The 15,358-nt window shown below is 40.4% G+C and overlaps 1 protein-coding gene across 1 annotated transcript in view; it reads right to left on the minus strand.

Annotated features, from left to right (window-relative positions):
- LOC139320274 (ligand-dependent nuclear receptor corepressor-like protein) overlaps positions 1-7,718 on the minus strand; it is a 134,169-nt gene extending 126,451 nt beyond the window's left edge. Inside the window, exon 1 of the mRNA XM_070948514.1 lies at positions 7,626-7,718. Coding sequence (XP_070804615.1) covers positions 7,626-7,638 — 13 coding nt within the window. The 5' untranslated portion in view covers positions 7,639-7,718. The remainder of the gene's footprint in view (positions 1-7,625) is intronic.
- Positions 7,719-15,358: the final 7,640 nt, after the last annotated feature.

Below are 15,358 nucleotides of genomic sequence, written 5' to 3' on the forward strand. Positions count from 1 at the left end.
ATGGCCTACTACTGGGCCTTGAGCCATTCAGAACCAGGCAGTGGAAGTGGTGGGCAAGCGTGCGTACATGTATCCCCACTTGCACGAGCAGCAGGCAAGTCTGCTCTATTTCTGTGAGCAGTGGAGTGAGTGCATGCATGCACGCTCCATTTTTGGAAGCAATGGGCGTGCATGCCTGCAGCTAACACAAATGGAGCTGCACACATGCGCTTGCCCTCACTTGCATGGAATCATCTCCTTTCCCCTGTTCACTCTTGCTTAAGGTATCCTTTATTTCTGGCAGAATTAATAAGTGTTGAATTCTTAACTTCTCTTTAATTAAACACAACTCTATATCATAGTGTGTGTGTGTGTGCATGCACACATACACAAATATCTACACCCATCCACAGTCATTTGAAAAAGTTAATCCACCTCCACTGATTTTTACTTTTTCTACATACATATATTTGATTTCATTTCAACAATATTGCTATATAAAGAGAATATAAGAGATATCATTATTTACATTTTATAATCCATTGTGTAATTTAAATACAAGTTGTCCCTGCTTAATTATCTTTTGTATAGCAACTGTTCAGTGTTATAGTGACACCAGATGGTAGTTATGCCTGGTCCCTGAAATTATGGCTATTACAGAACCCTCACAATCATGTGATCAAAATTTGGTTGCTTTGGCAGTTCACCCAGTTATTACTACATGGCCACTTCAATTGCTCCCCACCTATCTCCTCCCTCATCCCTGCCCATTTGGCTACTTTGCCACTCTGTGATCCACTGGCCCTGTCGTCCTCAGCTGGTGTTCACCATCTTCTTCCTGCTGCTGCTAAGACATGGATAGCTTGGACCTTCCTGTGCTGGCTGGGCCAGGCTTTTCTCTGAAGGCCGTGTACTCTTGTCCAAATCACCATGAAGGGCCAAGTCAGATGTGTACCAGTGCCAAGAGGAAGACAGAGAAGGCTAAGTGATGTGGCAGGGCCAGCGGAACAGAGGGCAGCAAAAGCAGTGGGAAAAAAGTGCAAGATGCCCAAAAGGATAAAGATGAGAGAAGACATATGAGGGAGTTGAAGAGAAGGTTGCCCCTTACCTTATGGCGGCTTGGAGCTGAAAGCAACCAAAATAGGAATGGATTAAATCAGGATGGACCCTTGCCTAACTACCATAGTAACTATGGCAACTCAGACTGACAGGATTGCTGTTGCTAAGTGATGTGGCCATGTGATACTGCACTTTATCACCTCATTGCTTAGTGATGAAATCCCAGTCCCAATTACCATCATAACCCGAGGACTACCTATAAATATAAATGCAAATTCTGCATTTGGAAAAAGAAGAACATACTTGTATTTTTACTACCTCCAATACTAGAATTATACTCAGGTGCACATATCAAGGGTAGATGATTTCTACATTATTAGAGAAGATCTGGGAGGAACCTCTCTAATTCAAACCTCAGACATTTATTTGCTCCTTAGCTGTGTGGTATCACTATGCTTAGATCAAAGGAGATAAGATTTTTCAGAAATAAGGCTATAGATACCACTAAGTCTGGGAACAGATTTAAAAATCAATCAATCAGATTGGTTTTTGGAGGTCTTCTAGTCTAACCCCCTGCTCAAGCAGGACACCCTATACCCGTGATGGTGAACCTATGGCACACGTACCACAGGTGGCACGCAGAGCCATATTAGTGGGCACGCCAGCTCAGCTCTGGGGTGCATGCGCGCGCTGGCCAGCTGATTTTGGGGCCTTCTGGAACCACCAGATGTAGGGAAACAGGCTGGTTCCTGCCTCTGGAGGGCCTGGGGGGATGGGGGGTGGGGAAGGCCCGTTTTTCTTTCTTACCTGGTTCCAGATCCTATTTATCTGGGAAGGGCGAAAACAACCTTTCCCACTCCCTTGGAGGCTTGAAAGGCCCCATTTCCCAATTCCCGGTGGGACAGGAAGTGACTTTTTTTGCTGTCCCCAGCCTCCAGAGGCTCCTAGAGAGGCTCCTAGAGATTCCTAGAGAGGCTCTGGAGGCTGATGACAGCAAAAAATGTCACTTCCTGTCCCACTGAGAGTTGGGAAATGGGTTCAGACCTTTCAAGCCTCCGAGGGAGTGAGAAAGGCTGTTTTCACCCTTCCCAGATAAAGAGAGAGGATCTGGAACCAGGTAAGAAAGAAAAACGGGCCTACCAGGCCATCATGTGCCAGGAGCGGGGGGGAGGGGGTTGCGTGCGCATGCACATAGGCACGTGCGCACACGACCCTCCCCCCCTCTCCTGGCACGCGATGGCAAAAAGGTTAGCCATCACTGCCCTATACCATTTCAGACAAGTGACTGTCCAGTGTCTTCTTAAAAACCTCCAGTGATGAAGCACCCACAACTTCTGACGGCAAGCTGTTTCACTGGTTAATTGTTCTCTCTGTTAGTGCCCTTCTCCTTAATTTCAGGTTGCTTCTCTCGATTAGTTTCCATCCAGTGTTTCATGTCCTGCCCTATGGTGCTTTAGAAAATAAGATGACCCCCTCCTCTTTGTGGCAGCCTCTCAAATACAATACTGGAATACTGCTATTGTGTCCCCCCTTGTCCTTTTCTCTAGACTAGCCAAACTCAAATCCTGCAACTGTTCTTCATATGTTTGTCTTCCACCCTTTAATCATCTTAATTGCTCTTCTCTGCACCTTTTCCAAAGTCTCAACATTAATATTAACTAACAATATTGTTTCTAAACAAACAATATTGCTAAACAAATGATATCAATCTGTCCGAAAAATTATATGCAAATAGAGAGTTCAAAGAACAGCTAACTTTCCTAGGGCAAGCAACTCGAGCAAATTCAGCTCAAGAACAGACTGCAAGATTATGAAAGAAATCTCTCAGAACCCCAGTATTTCATGATGTGCAGCTTTGCCACTATGATGCTGAAATGCATGACTGTACTATTAGAAGGAAGTTTCATAAATCAGATTCTACATGAGGTGTGTGCCAGAAGGAAACCTTTATTGACTAGAGACTAAAGTTTGCTCATTGATACCCAGATAAAGACCAGGACTTCTGCAACAATGCTTTGGACACAGCAGGGATGATGGAGTATATTTGGTGAAAACTAAATACAACATTTCACCAAAAGAACTTGATACCAACTGTAACCCATGGTGGTAGAAATGTTACAGTTTGGAGCTGCTTTGCTGCATCAGGATTCAGGCAGCTCATATTCACAGAATCTACTATAAATTTGTCATTGTACCAGGGGATCTTTGAGAACATGAGACCATGAAGACTGAAACTTAACCAAAATGACAATGACTAAACCAGGGTTTCCTCAAACTGTGAGATGTACTTCCCTTGGGGAGATGCAGTGCGTGTCCAGGCAAAGTGAGAAGCAAATTTTAATTACATTGTTATAATAAATCTCTATTTCCCAGTTTCATTGTTTTGTTCTCATAGTTCATTTGTGTTTATTTTGGTGTTTGGATTTTTAGAGGAGATGTGTACATTAAAGATTATACTAAATGGAGGTGTGATTGCAAAAAAAAATAATCTATAAAATTGCAATGTTTTACTTTAATCAAATGGAACTCTGTGCTAATATTTCAATTTTCCAACTCCTGAAGTTTCATAGCCTTAAAATTTAGCAGAAACGCATTAAGGTAAGTGCAGTGTTTCAAGGTTTCAAATATAGCAACAAATCCTCTGTCCTCCACCTCCATTATTTATCTAATGTAATGTAAGTTCAATTTAATAATAGAATCTATCTAAAGGCCAAAGTATTCAATAAGCTGCCAGCATACCACTCTAGTAATTTTAAAGAAATGTTATTCTTTATTATAGCCTTAGAATTTGTTAAAGATATGCAAAAATATATCAAATAAAGATAAAGAATTGACAACCATGGTCATTATGCCCCCAAGACAGATAAAAGCAAATAATGTAATAAAATAGATTTAATAAGTTCTACCTGGAGAACAAGTAGAATGAAATGAAACCACAGGTCTCAATATTGATTTTGTTGTCTTATTCACGAACTCTTCAATCACAATTTGAAATATTTTATACAAAATACTATGAGATAAATAAAGTGCAGCTTTATAAACCAACAGTAATCCAGGTTTCCACACCAAAGAGAAAGGAGTTAGATGAAAAATGAAATTTGGAACAAACAACTACCTTGGTAGGAAAGGACAAAACAGATACATGCAAAAGATAAATGGGACTATAAGGTAGTTTATACATAGGAAATAAGATGAGGCATTCAAATAGAAAAAAAAGCTACTTGAATCCTGAGCTATTGGAAATGGAGAAGAGATTAAAAAATTAATGCAGTGGGGGGCAACTGAGAAACAACAATTAGTGATGAATTAGGGTGCATTTGATTTAAATCAAGTCTCTTTAAATCATGCTTTAAATCACTAGTAAAAAGGCTTGATTTCGAGTTGATTTAAATCATAATTTTTAAAGAGCAACTGTCATCTCTGTCCCACAGTGGCTCCTCCTCTGACCCGCTGTTGACTCACCAACAATACCATTCACTTTAATGGGACGGCTGGTGATGCAGCAGTGACACAAGAAGGTGAGGGATGTGGCAGGCAGCAGGTGAGCGGATGCCCGCTAATAGGCGCTGCCATGATGGATCTGAATACTTTATTTGTAAGTTGCTTAGAAGTTTTCACTTTCATTTTTACTGCTTGCCCTTCCTCCTCACACTTAAGAGCCTGGTGGTAGATGCATTTCTCTTCAAACAGTCATACAGTTTGTAGTGTACATAGATTTGCAAAACAATGGGATAAAGGAATGTTCCTGAACTTTGTTTTTTGATTTATCTTATGGTTACTGTGAAATTGTGTGAATGCACTAATGCAGTGCATGTATCTCAGCTTGTAGAGCTTGGATTCATTGAATGAGTTTATCAAAAATGTAAATATTGCAGAATATACAGCCTCATGCTACATAACTAAGATCCATTTCAGGTTGAATAAACTAAATTATTAATGTATCTTAAATAGAAAACTATCTTTAGATTTTTACTCCAAAATATTTTATTAAAATAAATTTGATAAAAATAAAAAAAAATCCTATTTAAATTTTAAAAATCCATTAAAAAAATCGATTTTTATCCACCCTGGAATGAATATAAAACACAATAGATAGGGACAAATTCATTTTACAAATTTAACTAACTTGCATCCTAAGAAAAGTGCAAACTTAAATCATATACAGACAATAACCATTACAATGATGTGAATGAATTTTGGAAGATTTTTATTATCAGCAAAAAAAATACAATGAAATTATCTAACAGGAAGAGAAACAAAAACTGAGTGAAATCAAATTTGACTAGTTCATGCATTTCTAATTAAACACCACTCAGAAATAGGAGTCCAGTCTAGCTATTGGAATTTCAAGATGAATTAGTCTCATCATGTGTATTACCATCAACTATTTGTGTAAGCTGCAAAATATATATATTAGTTGTATATCCCTTTATGGAATTGTTTCTTCCTATTTTTGGCAATATCAAGGTATTATTGTTACCAAGCAAATAAGTCCATGAGTCAACAGTTGTCAAGCTTAACAAGATGACTTTATGCCTTGATTTCTGATTTGTAAAAAAGCACTGTTAGCCTCCTTTGCGAAGCAGACAAGTTGCCCTCAAAAGATATGTTTATCAGGGGCTATGAATCATTTGCTGCAAAACCAAGATTTACCAGTCACACAGAAAATACCATTTACTTAATCAACATCATGACATGGTTCAACATGTGTTCTGAATATTCTGAAATGTATTCTAAATCTTCTGTTAATATGTACTCTGTTTCCCCTAAAATAAGATCTCCCCTGATAATAAGCCCTCCCTGAAAATATTTAAATGCATGCGCAGCCGGTCCCTGCCATTTCCTCTGGTTTCCTCCATGCACCCCAAAATAATAAGACCTCCCCAAAAATAAGGCCAAGTGCTTATTTCAGGGTTCAAAAAAATTTAAGACAGGGTCTTATTTTCAGGGAAACATGGTAACACTACTTGGAAGACAATTTCAGCTAGAACTTTTCCCCAGATTTGTGAAGTCTGTAGTAGAATATACAGTGAATTATATTCACATCACATCTCATTTGTCAAAGGGATATGACATCTCATTTAGAAAGCGCACTAAAAACAAGTGGTTCTTCTCTGCTTGTAAATAACAATTGTATGCCTTTTCAAAGCTTGAAATAAAAATGTCAGATATACAGAAATCAAGTAAAATTTGCTTCCTGCACAGAATTGGTTCTAATGCTAAATCTATACTTTCATCTTTAAGTAGCATACTGTGCAAGAGATAAGAATCTCCAGAAGCAGATTGGAGAATGAAAATTCCTCCTTTCCCCCGCTTCTGTAGTCTTCCTTTCAGAAAAAGACTAGTAGATAGGCAAATGCTAAAAGCAATGGTTGGAATTTTTAGGCACATATGTACTACCATTACTGATTTTAAAAAAGCATTATTTACAAAGCAGAGTCCATTTGTCAATATAAAGTCATTCCAGAAACCCTACATAGCCAGATATATAGAAGAAAGGCATCTCTCTTAAAAACCATACAAAATTGCCTTTTCTGAAAACGGGGAAGGACAGAATGCTGAATAATGATACTCTCTGGAAGCAGGGCAGACTCTAATGTGCAGCTGGCCATGATTACATTCTAGAATTAAATAAGTCCAAGGATGCACGCGCTGGGGAACGTTTGGATGAAAACAGAACCCCTAGGCCACGCGCGTGGGGACGTCTCCATTGTGTTGGAGGGATGGAAAAAGTCTGCAGGTGGAAAAAGAGGAACAAGAACGGACTTCCGGCTAGAGACCAAGGCGATCGTTACAGACCGAGGACGATGGCCTTCTCCTGCCCCCCATCCCTTGCAAACCATTCTGGCCGAGTGCTGGATGGAAAGTTCTCCCTGGATTCGGAACTTTGCAAAGTGAGATCCCTTTTTCTCCCTCTCATCCGGGGACGGCTCTCTGTTTGCAGCCGATCTCATTACCTGCTCTGGAGCCCGTGGGCTGGAAGGGAGCCATAAATGTCCGCGGCTGGTCTCTGCAGGAGAATCTCGACCCAGACTAGGCTCTTTCCTAGGCTGCCTGCCCACCATCCACTCGGGGGAAGCCCCCCCCCCCGCCGCTCGGAAAAACCAGAGCGCGCCCGCGTTGGGAAAGACACACACAGGCACAGCAAGAGAGGGAGCCGGGACAGTAACTTCTTTGGGCCGCCGCCGCCGCCGCCATCCGCTTCCAGGCCGGAAAGTTTTGGAAGCGGCGAGAAGGGAGGCGCAAAAGCCCCGCCGGACGCTGGCGGGGAGGGAGGGCGGCGAGGACCGAGAACAGCCGTTGTTATGGCAACACCGAGGGGAGGGAGGGGAACTTCAAATCCCAACCGTCAACGCCGAGTGGCTTTCCTTCTTAAAGGGGCCGCCGCACTCTCGTCCGGCCGCCCAGGACAAAAGGGATAGCGCCTAAACGGAGGCAGCCGAACCGAGTGCCGTAGACTGGATTGGGAACGGCCGCCTGCCTTCCTCGGCCCGGTTGCGGAGAATGACCGCAGCGGCGGCGGGGTCAGTCCCTATGCTCAGCCCGAGTCCGCCCTCCCGCGCCGGGGTCAGCCCGGCCTTTCTTACCCACACAGTGCATAAGCCGGTGCCGCCAAGAGTCGAGCTCGCGGCGGACGCCCCGGCGCTCCGCCGTGCAGCGGGGGCTCCGGCACTGCGAGGCGCCCGGAGCGGGAGCCGAGGCGGCCATTCCGTTTGTTCCCTTTTCCAACTGCCGCTGACCTCACGCCCGCTCATTTGCATGCAGGAGCGCGCGCGCCCCTGCAGGCCACGCCCCGCCCGGCGCGCGCGTATCCCCCTCCCCCCGCAGGGAGAGCCTGTTCCGGCTGCTTGCGCCGACGAGCGGGAGGCTAGCAGGAGCAGGACCAGGGTCGAGGGCGCCAAACAGAGCCAGGTAGACCCTGGCGGAAGCTTCATTCATTGATGGGACACTTAATTAGGGGCGACTTTTCCCTACCCTGTAGACGCAGCCACTCCGGGATGGTCTTTCCCCAGCCTGGTCTTTTCCAAGGTGAACCCCATCGCCCGTGTCACCTGAGCCATCCACCTTCTTGCTGTGAGTCATCTTCCCTTCTGCGTTTCCCAGAATATACACTGATTCTTCATGCTGATTTATGTGACGTCAAGTCGTGGCCGACTCTTAGCAACGGGATCGATTTTCTCCATCCCTAATCTGGCCCTTCGGGTATCTCAAAAATGCACTCATCACCCCTGTAACTGAGTCCATCCACCTCATCCTCTTCTTCTCTTCCACCTTTCCCAGCACTATAGACTTGTCCAGAGAGCTGGCTCTTTGCATTGATTGATTATGTGCCACCAAGTCATCTGGTGGTAGCAACCTACCAACCACATAGATTTTGTCCAGGACAATCGGTCCCTAACACTGCCCTAACATGATCACTATAATTGAATCCCTCCGCCTTGCTGCTAGTTGCCCATTTCATTTCTTTCTCCCATCTTTCCCAGCATTATGGACTTTCCAGAAAGTTAGGTCTGGAGATTGATTATATGCCATCAATTTGAGGTCAACTCTTAATGACCACATAGTTAACTTTCCTCCATATGATTTGTCACTATTCTGATCCTTCATATCTTCCAACTGTGCCCTAATTGCCCCTGTATCTGAATACATCTACCCTGCTGTTGGTGGTCATCCTCTCCCCTTTTCTATTTTTTTCCAGCATTAGAGCCTTCCCTGGAGCAATAGGATTAGTCCATGAATTTTAGTTCCATGTTAGCTGTGAAAACCAGCTGGGTGACTTTGGGCTAGTCACTCTCTCTCACCAGCCTCACAGGAGTTGTGGGGAAAATAGGAGGAAGATGTGATGGATATGTATACCACCTTGAGTATTTGTAAAAATAATACAGTTGGGATATAAATAAACAAAATAAATGAATCTCTGCAACGCAATAAATCAGGGGTGTCAAACTCATGTCATCACAGTGACTTCATGTGACGTATCAGGACTTTTTTCCCTTTCGCTAAACTGGGTGTGGGCGTGGCCAGCACATGACACATCCAGCCCATAGGCCAGGAGTTTGACAAGCCTGGCATAGATAGATTTGATAGGGTAATATATCCCTAATCTGGTCTTTTGGGTGTTCCAGTGGTGCACTCACTGCTGCTGCAAACTAGTTTCCCTTGCTGCTAATGGTTATATTCTCATTTCTTCCAGGACATGCTTCTCCAGAGAGCTAGGTCATTGTATAATGGGGTCCAAAAGTTAGGATAATTTGAGCCTGGTCAAATTATTAGAAAAAAATCAATCTCTAACAGAAAGCACCACTGGATGAAGTTAACCAAGAAGCTAAAAGGAATGGATTCATACCAGGCTGCTTGCAGCTCTAAAGCTGGTAGCTTTGACATGAGAACTCTTCTCGTTTGTCCCAAAGTTGCTTTTTCAAGAGGCAACTGGACTTCTTGATTTTTCTTTGAAGATGTTTTGCTTCTCATCCAAGAAGCTTCTTCAGTTCTGAAGCTTCTTCTCCTCTTGTTTGTATCCTTTTTTCTCCAGAAATTGATGGTACTTAGATTAAGATTGGAGCCCCCAGCAAGCTTCCAATCTATTCGTACCACAAAGCTTGAAGAAGGGCAGGCAGATCCAGTCAGAAGAGATGGTCTTAGAGAGACAGAGTTTCAGTTGCAGTTGAAAGCCTCTTGATAACCTCTGCAGTGCCTACAGAAGCAGGTTCAGACAGCTTAAGTGGCTTTCACCAACCAGCAAGCAGACTGCTATGTTCTGCACCAGTTGGACTTTCTAGGTAGTTTTTAAAGGCAGCCATTACTATAGAATAGCAAGGACAAGTTAGGTCAATCATAGAGATGGTTAGCAATAATACCTTTTCGCTTGCACAAAATTCTAGCTTCAGGACAATTCCTGTTTAAACAGTATTGAGACTCATCCTCACAATCCTATGTAACAGGTCCTAGTTACTGGTTTTATAATGAGCCCTTATGACATTGTCTTTGTCTTATTTCTAGCAGTTTCAGGACAGTTAAAGTGAGCTTGAGCTATGCCAGTTTCTGTTTCTTCTTTGATATGAATGATATCAAATGATCAATGATATCATTGTGATCAGCTCATATTATTGTAGTTACTTCAGTATATTCAGTGGTGGGCTGCTGCCAGTTGTAACAACTGTTTCGGCCGGAACCGAAAATGGAAGCGTGCATGCTCCCATTTCCGAGCATGCATGCGGCATCGGAAAACTGGCGATTATATAGGACGTGATAGCGGCAAGGCAGGTGGGCGGGGCCAGCCACTGGTCGGAACTACCGGTTCGCCTGAACCAGTCTGAACCGGCAGCAGCCCACCACTGAGTATATTACAAGGACACTGTCTGCCTTCCATTTTATAGGTGCTGCCTTCCATAGTCATTGTAAATTGGACTGCAGAAGAAACCAGACATCAATTTTCAGTAGAGCCACCTGTCTTCCATAATACCTGGCAGATGGGCCTGGCCAGCACGGGACACATCCGACCCACGGGCCGGGAGTTTGATAGCCCTAGTTTAGCCCCAAACCTTCTGGTCTTACATAATGTTGAGTATCCAAGTGATCTCATTCTGATGAGTTGTTTGGGCAGACGTCTTCATTCTGAGGTGCCTTTGGGGAATTTGTTCATTTTTAATGTATGTATTATTTGTTCCAAATTTATGTTTGTTTATATTGTATGAGTTCATAAAAGTTATTTTTTGTAAATTTCTTGAAGTCATCAAGATTAGGTGTCATACAAGCTATTATAAGTTAGTAACTAAACATATGAAATAAATATTGTGTTTATTATTAAACTCATAAGACCAAGTTCCAGCCTTGTACAGGAACTCACTCATGGCTCCAATGTTAGCCAGATCTTTAAATAGGTTAATGGATAAAGATAAGAGGCTATTAACAAGCCTATTTCGAAATGATCACAGCAACTATGGGAATTGCTTCTTAGCAATGGGACATTGGATTGAGATGTCAGGATAGCTTACTATAGAATTACTTGTAATAAGAATATTTGCATTGCAGATGGCAAAGTACATTTCATGGGGTGGGTTCTACTTACCTTTACTACCAGTTCGCAACGGGATCACAGAAATCGCCGATGATGACATCTGGCGCAGTGGGCGAGGCCTCCCACTGGTTTTACTACTGGTTCTTGCGAACTGGTCCGAACTGGGAGCAACTCAACACTGACATTTCACAGGCCTACACATTTTATTTCGGCTGAAGAGGGGGAAAAGAATCAAGTTACTTTAAGGGTAGATCTCATGCAGCAGTTACACCATTATATTGTGAGATTGAGCCTCCTATAATGGGATATTTTTCAGGTACACCTGTATCTTTGAAACATGCCCTTATTTGTGCACCTGCTCAGTCTTAATATTCTCATCTGGTGTAAAGTAATTCCATTTTTTTTAAGATGACTCCTTCAGTAGGATTCTATGTTTTCTTATGGTTCAGTTGGGCTTGATATAATGAATAATAATAATGAAATCAGATTCCATGATTTCATTATTAATTGTGGCTGTTTTCTTTGGTTTTTAAGCTTATTTTTGTCATCCAGCCTCCAGTTGCAACATGGGTGGCTATACAAATTAAGTACATAAATAATGAGGTAATGCTGTGAATTTCAATGCAAATGATACTTTAGAGCATGAGTGTCAAACTCGATCACGTGACATATTGTGATTTTTTTTTGCCTTTGCGGAGCCAGGGTGAGCGTGGCCTGCGTGTGATGCATCCGCCCTGCGGGTGGCCATTTTGACACCCCTGAGCATATGAGGATTATACATGGCATCTCCTACAGCCCTTGAAAGCAGTTGTGTCCCTTATATTACATGCAACTACAGAGGGATTTTGATAGTAAAATAGGCGGCATAAAAATATAATGAACAAATAAATCCTGTGAAGAAATGCAGCATCTACCTTAAGATATTGTAGACAATACTTTGCTAGCTGTCTTCTCTGCTTGCACCACTTTTTCTTAAGTATTTTGAAAATGTAGCACATCCCTTGTATGTGACCAGGATAATTAAAGAATCACCTTATTCCATACACTCTGTGCACAATTATTAAGCAAGTTGTATTTTGGAGGATTAATTTCATTATTGAACAACTACAGTGCTCTCAGTCAATCCAAAATGTTAATAAACCTCAAACCTAAACATTTAAGAAAGTAAAAGTGGGGTTTTGGCTTTCTAAGAAGAATATCTATGTGTGAACAATTATTGGGCAACTATTAGAGTGCAGAATTATTATGCAACTAAATGAAAAATGAATTTTTCATTCAATAAATTTTCATTTATTTGCATCTGTTAAAGTAAGAATAATAAACAATTCAAAAGGTACAAATAAACATTTCTGACATTTCACACAAAAAAATCAGTGACCAATATAGCCACCCTTCTTTTCATCAATAGTCATAAGCCTTCCATTCATGGAGTCTGTCAGTTTCTTTCTTTCTTTCTTTTTGTAAATTTTTTTTTATTTTTTCAAACAAAAAACATTTTTTTTCCCCAAGAACGAAGTCTTGGTCCGGTCACAAATAAGTAGACTAGTTTTACAAATGAAGACAGATATTTTTAACACAAATTCCAACATCTTAATTTAAGTCTTTCTATTATCTTTTTTTTTTTAATTTTAAAACAAACTTTATTCATTCTTAAAAAACATTTAAAACAAATATAAAAAAAACCATACAAGTTTCTCTTAATCAAAAACAAAATTACATATACAGTACATATACAGTACTCAACTTCATCTATTGACTACTTTCTATTATATATACATATATATACATACACACAGTGACTTATTTCCTTTTCTATCCATCTGACAGTGCTGTTTTTAATTGTGTTGATTTCTTTTAAATTTCATCTTTAACCATTCCCCCTCCTCTGGTTTATCCACTGGTACCATCTATTCCATATTGTAAAGTATTTTGAGTCTTCCTTGTCCTGCAACTCTAAAGTTAGTTTGTCCATTTCTGCGCATATATAGATTTTTTGTATTAGCTCCTGGTCAGTTGGCAAACGATCTATTTTCCAGAGTTGTGCTAACGCTAGTCTAGCCGCCGTAATAATGTGGAGTATTAAATATTTTATATTGTTTCTAATATTCTTTTTAATCATGCCTAATAAAAAGACTTAGGGTTTTAATTCAATTTTGTAATCTGTTATTTCTAATATCCATGTTTTTATTTTGTTCCAATATTTCTTAATTTCTGGGCAAAGCCACCAAGCATGGTAAAAAGTTCCCTGTGTTTTTTTACATTTCCAACAGGCCGGATTTACGTTCGGATACATTTTTGCTAACCTTGCGGGGGCCAGATACCATTGATACCACATCTTATAGTGATTTTCTTTATAAACTACCGATTTTGTCATGCTGTAATTGTTTTCCCATGCTCTTTCCCAGTCCTCTAACTGTATACTGTGCCCAATGTTCTTCGCCCACGCTATCATCTGCCCTTTAACCAATTCTTCTGCCAAATCATATTCAAGTAAATATTTATAAATTTTTGAAATTAATTTCCCTTCTTTAGATTCTAGTAATTTGTCCAATCGATTTTGTTTTAAGTCTATTCCTCCCTCCTCTTGGTCCTTTCTATATCTTATCTTTATTTGTGAATAGGGCCACCAGCCTATTACTATTCCTTGTTTTTTAAGTTCTTCCCTAGTTTTCAATTTCCCCTGTACATCTACTATTTCTCTATATCTTAAGATTTTTTGTTTTGATATTATGTTGGGGTGAGTTATTGCTTCTATCATTGATAGAATGCCAGCCGGGAATTTTCATGTAGTGTTTGCATTTGATTTGTTGCCATGTGTTGATTAAAGATTTCCTGATAGTGTGGTTATTGAAATGTTTGTATATTTTATTTCCTGAGCTGCATATAAAAGCATGCCATCCCTTCATTAAGTCATGTCCTTCCAGATTTAACAGTCTTTGGTTATCCAAGGTTATCCATTCTTTGATCCATAATAGGCTTGCAGCCTATAGTATATGATATTGTGCAAAAATCCTTTAATTTTACTCCACAACTGTATGGGAGAAAAATCTGGATATATAAAGAATTGCCGCCTAATATGTTAAAAGATAGAAAGAAATTTGGACTTTTGGTGATTGAGCTAAAAAAACAAAATATTTTATTCAGGTGGGATGTTCCAGCGGGTATAATATTGAGATATCAAGGAGAAAGATATCAGTTAAATACTGTTGAAAAAGCGGAAGAATTTTACTACAAGGTCCTTAAAAAGCAAAATCAACAAGAGATAGAAATTCAAGAAAAGCAGAAGGAGATGGAAGTAATGAAGAAACAACAAGTTACAGAGGTCTCTACAGATGAGCCGCTTTTGGATTCTCTTTCAGAGGTCTCAGCTGGACTATTTAATACAAGAGAGGCGGTTCCGGATTCTAAAGTAACGACTTATCAAGTCACAAACCAGCATGGAAATCAATCAGTTGATATACAATTATAGAACCAGAAAGATTTAAGCCACAAAAGCAAAACCAACAAGATCAAGTTATAGATCAGCATGAAAACCAAATAGTCGATATACAGTCTACAGAAAGGAATTCAGGATGGAGATCCAACCCACAAAAAGTCAAGAAAAGAAGAAGCAGGTCTCACAAAAAAAATTTTTTTTAACTAAACAACAGTGTAATGCCAGTTATTTAAGAGATGATTGAATATATGAAAAGATAATTGGCAAAGTATTGGTTTATTTTATCCTGAGGAGAGTGACAGACCTCTGCAGTGCTGAACTTTTGGGATGTGAAAAGGGCCTTGAATGGATTGGAACTATCTTTTTTTTTTTTGGATTCTTTGATAAATATACTACGTTTATGCTGAGCTACAAGGCAAGAGAGTTATGGGATTGGGGCACGCAGAAGATCTGGTTGTTACCCTATTACGGTGGTTGGAATTAATAATTTGGATAAAAGACACCTCTACAGACACTATATGGAATACAAATATAAAGTCACTCGGGTGGTTGTTGTTGTTTTTCTTAATATGAAGATATTTGCTATTGATGGGGGCAGATGGTAATTGAAGATACCGAAAATACTGTTGGAATTAGGATGTGATGTTACCCTAACATGGGTGAAGGAGTTTATAATCCAGCTGAAAGACATTACAGAAGATATTATATGGATTACAAATTTAAAGTCTTTTTAAGAGGATTTTATTTATATAAGGGAATATTTTTTAGTGGAGTGGGCAGAAGAATAAAGATATTAAGATTTATTAAGTATGGTAGTCTTGTAGGAATGTGGGTGGAGACAGGTTAGTTTATTGATTGTTTAGTTT

This window comes from Pituophis catenifer, unplaced genomic scaffold (assembly GCF_029215685.1).
Source record: "Pituophis catenifer annectens isolate HBS135680 unplaced genomic scaffold, rPitCat1.0.hap2 SCAF_8, whole genome shotgun sequence".
Classification (NCBI taxonomy): Eukaryota; Metazoa; Chordata; class Lepidosauria; order Squamata; family Colubridae; genus Pituophis; species Pituophis catenifer.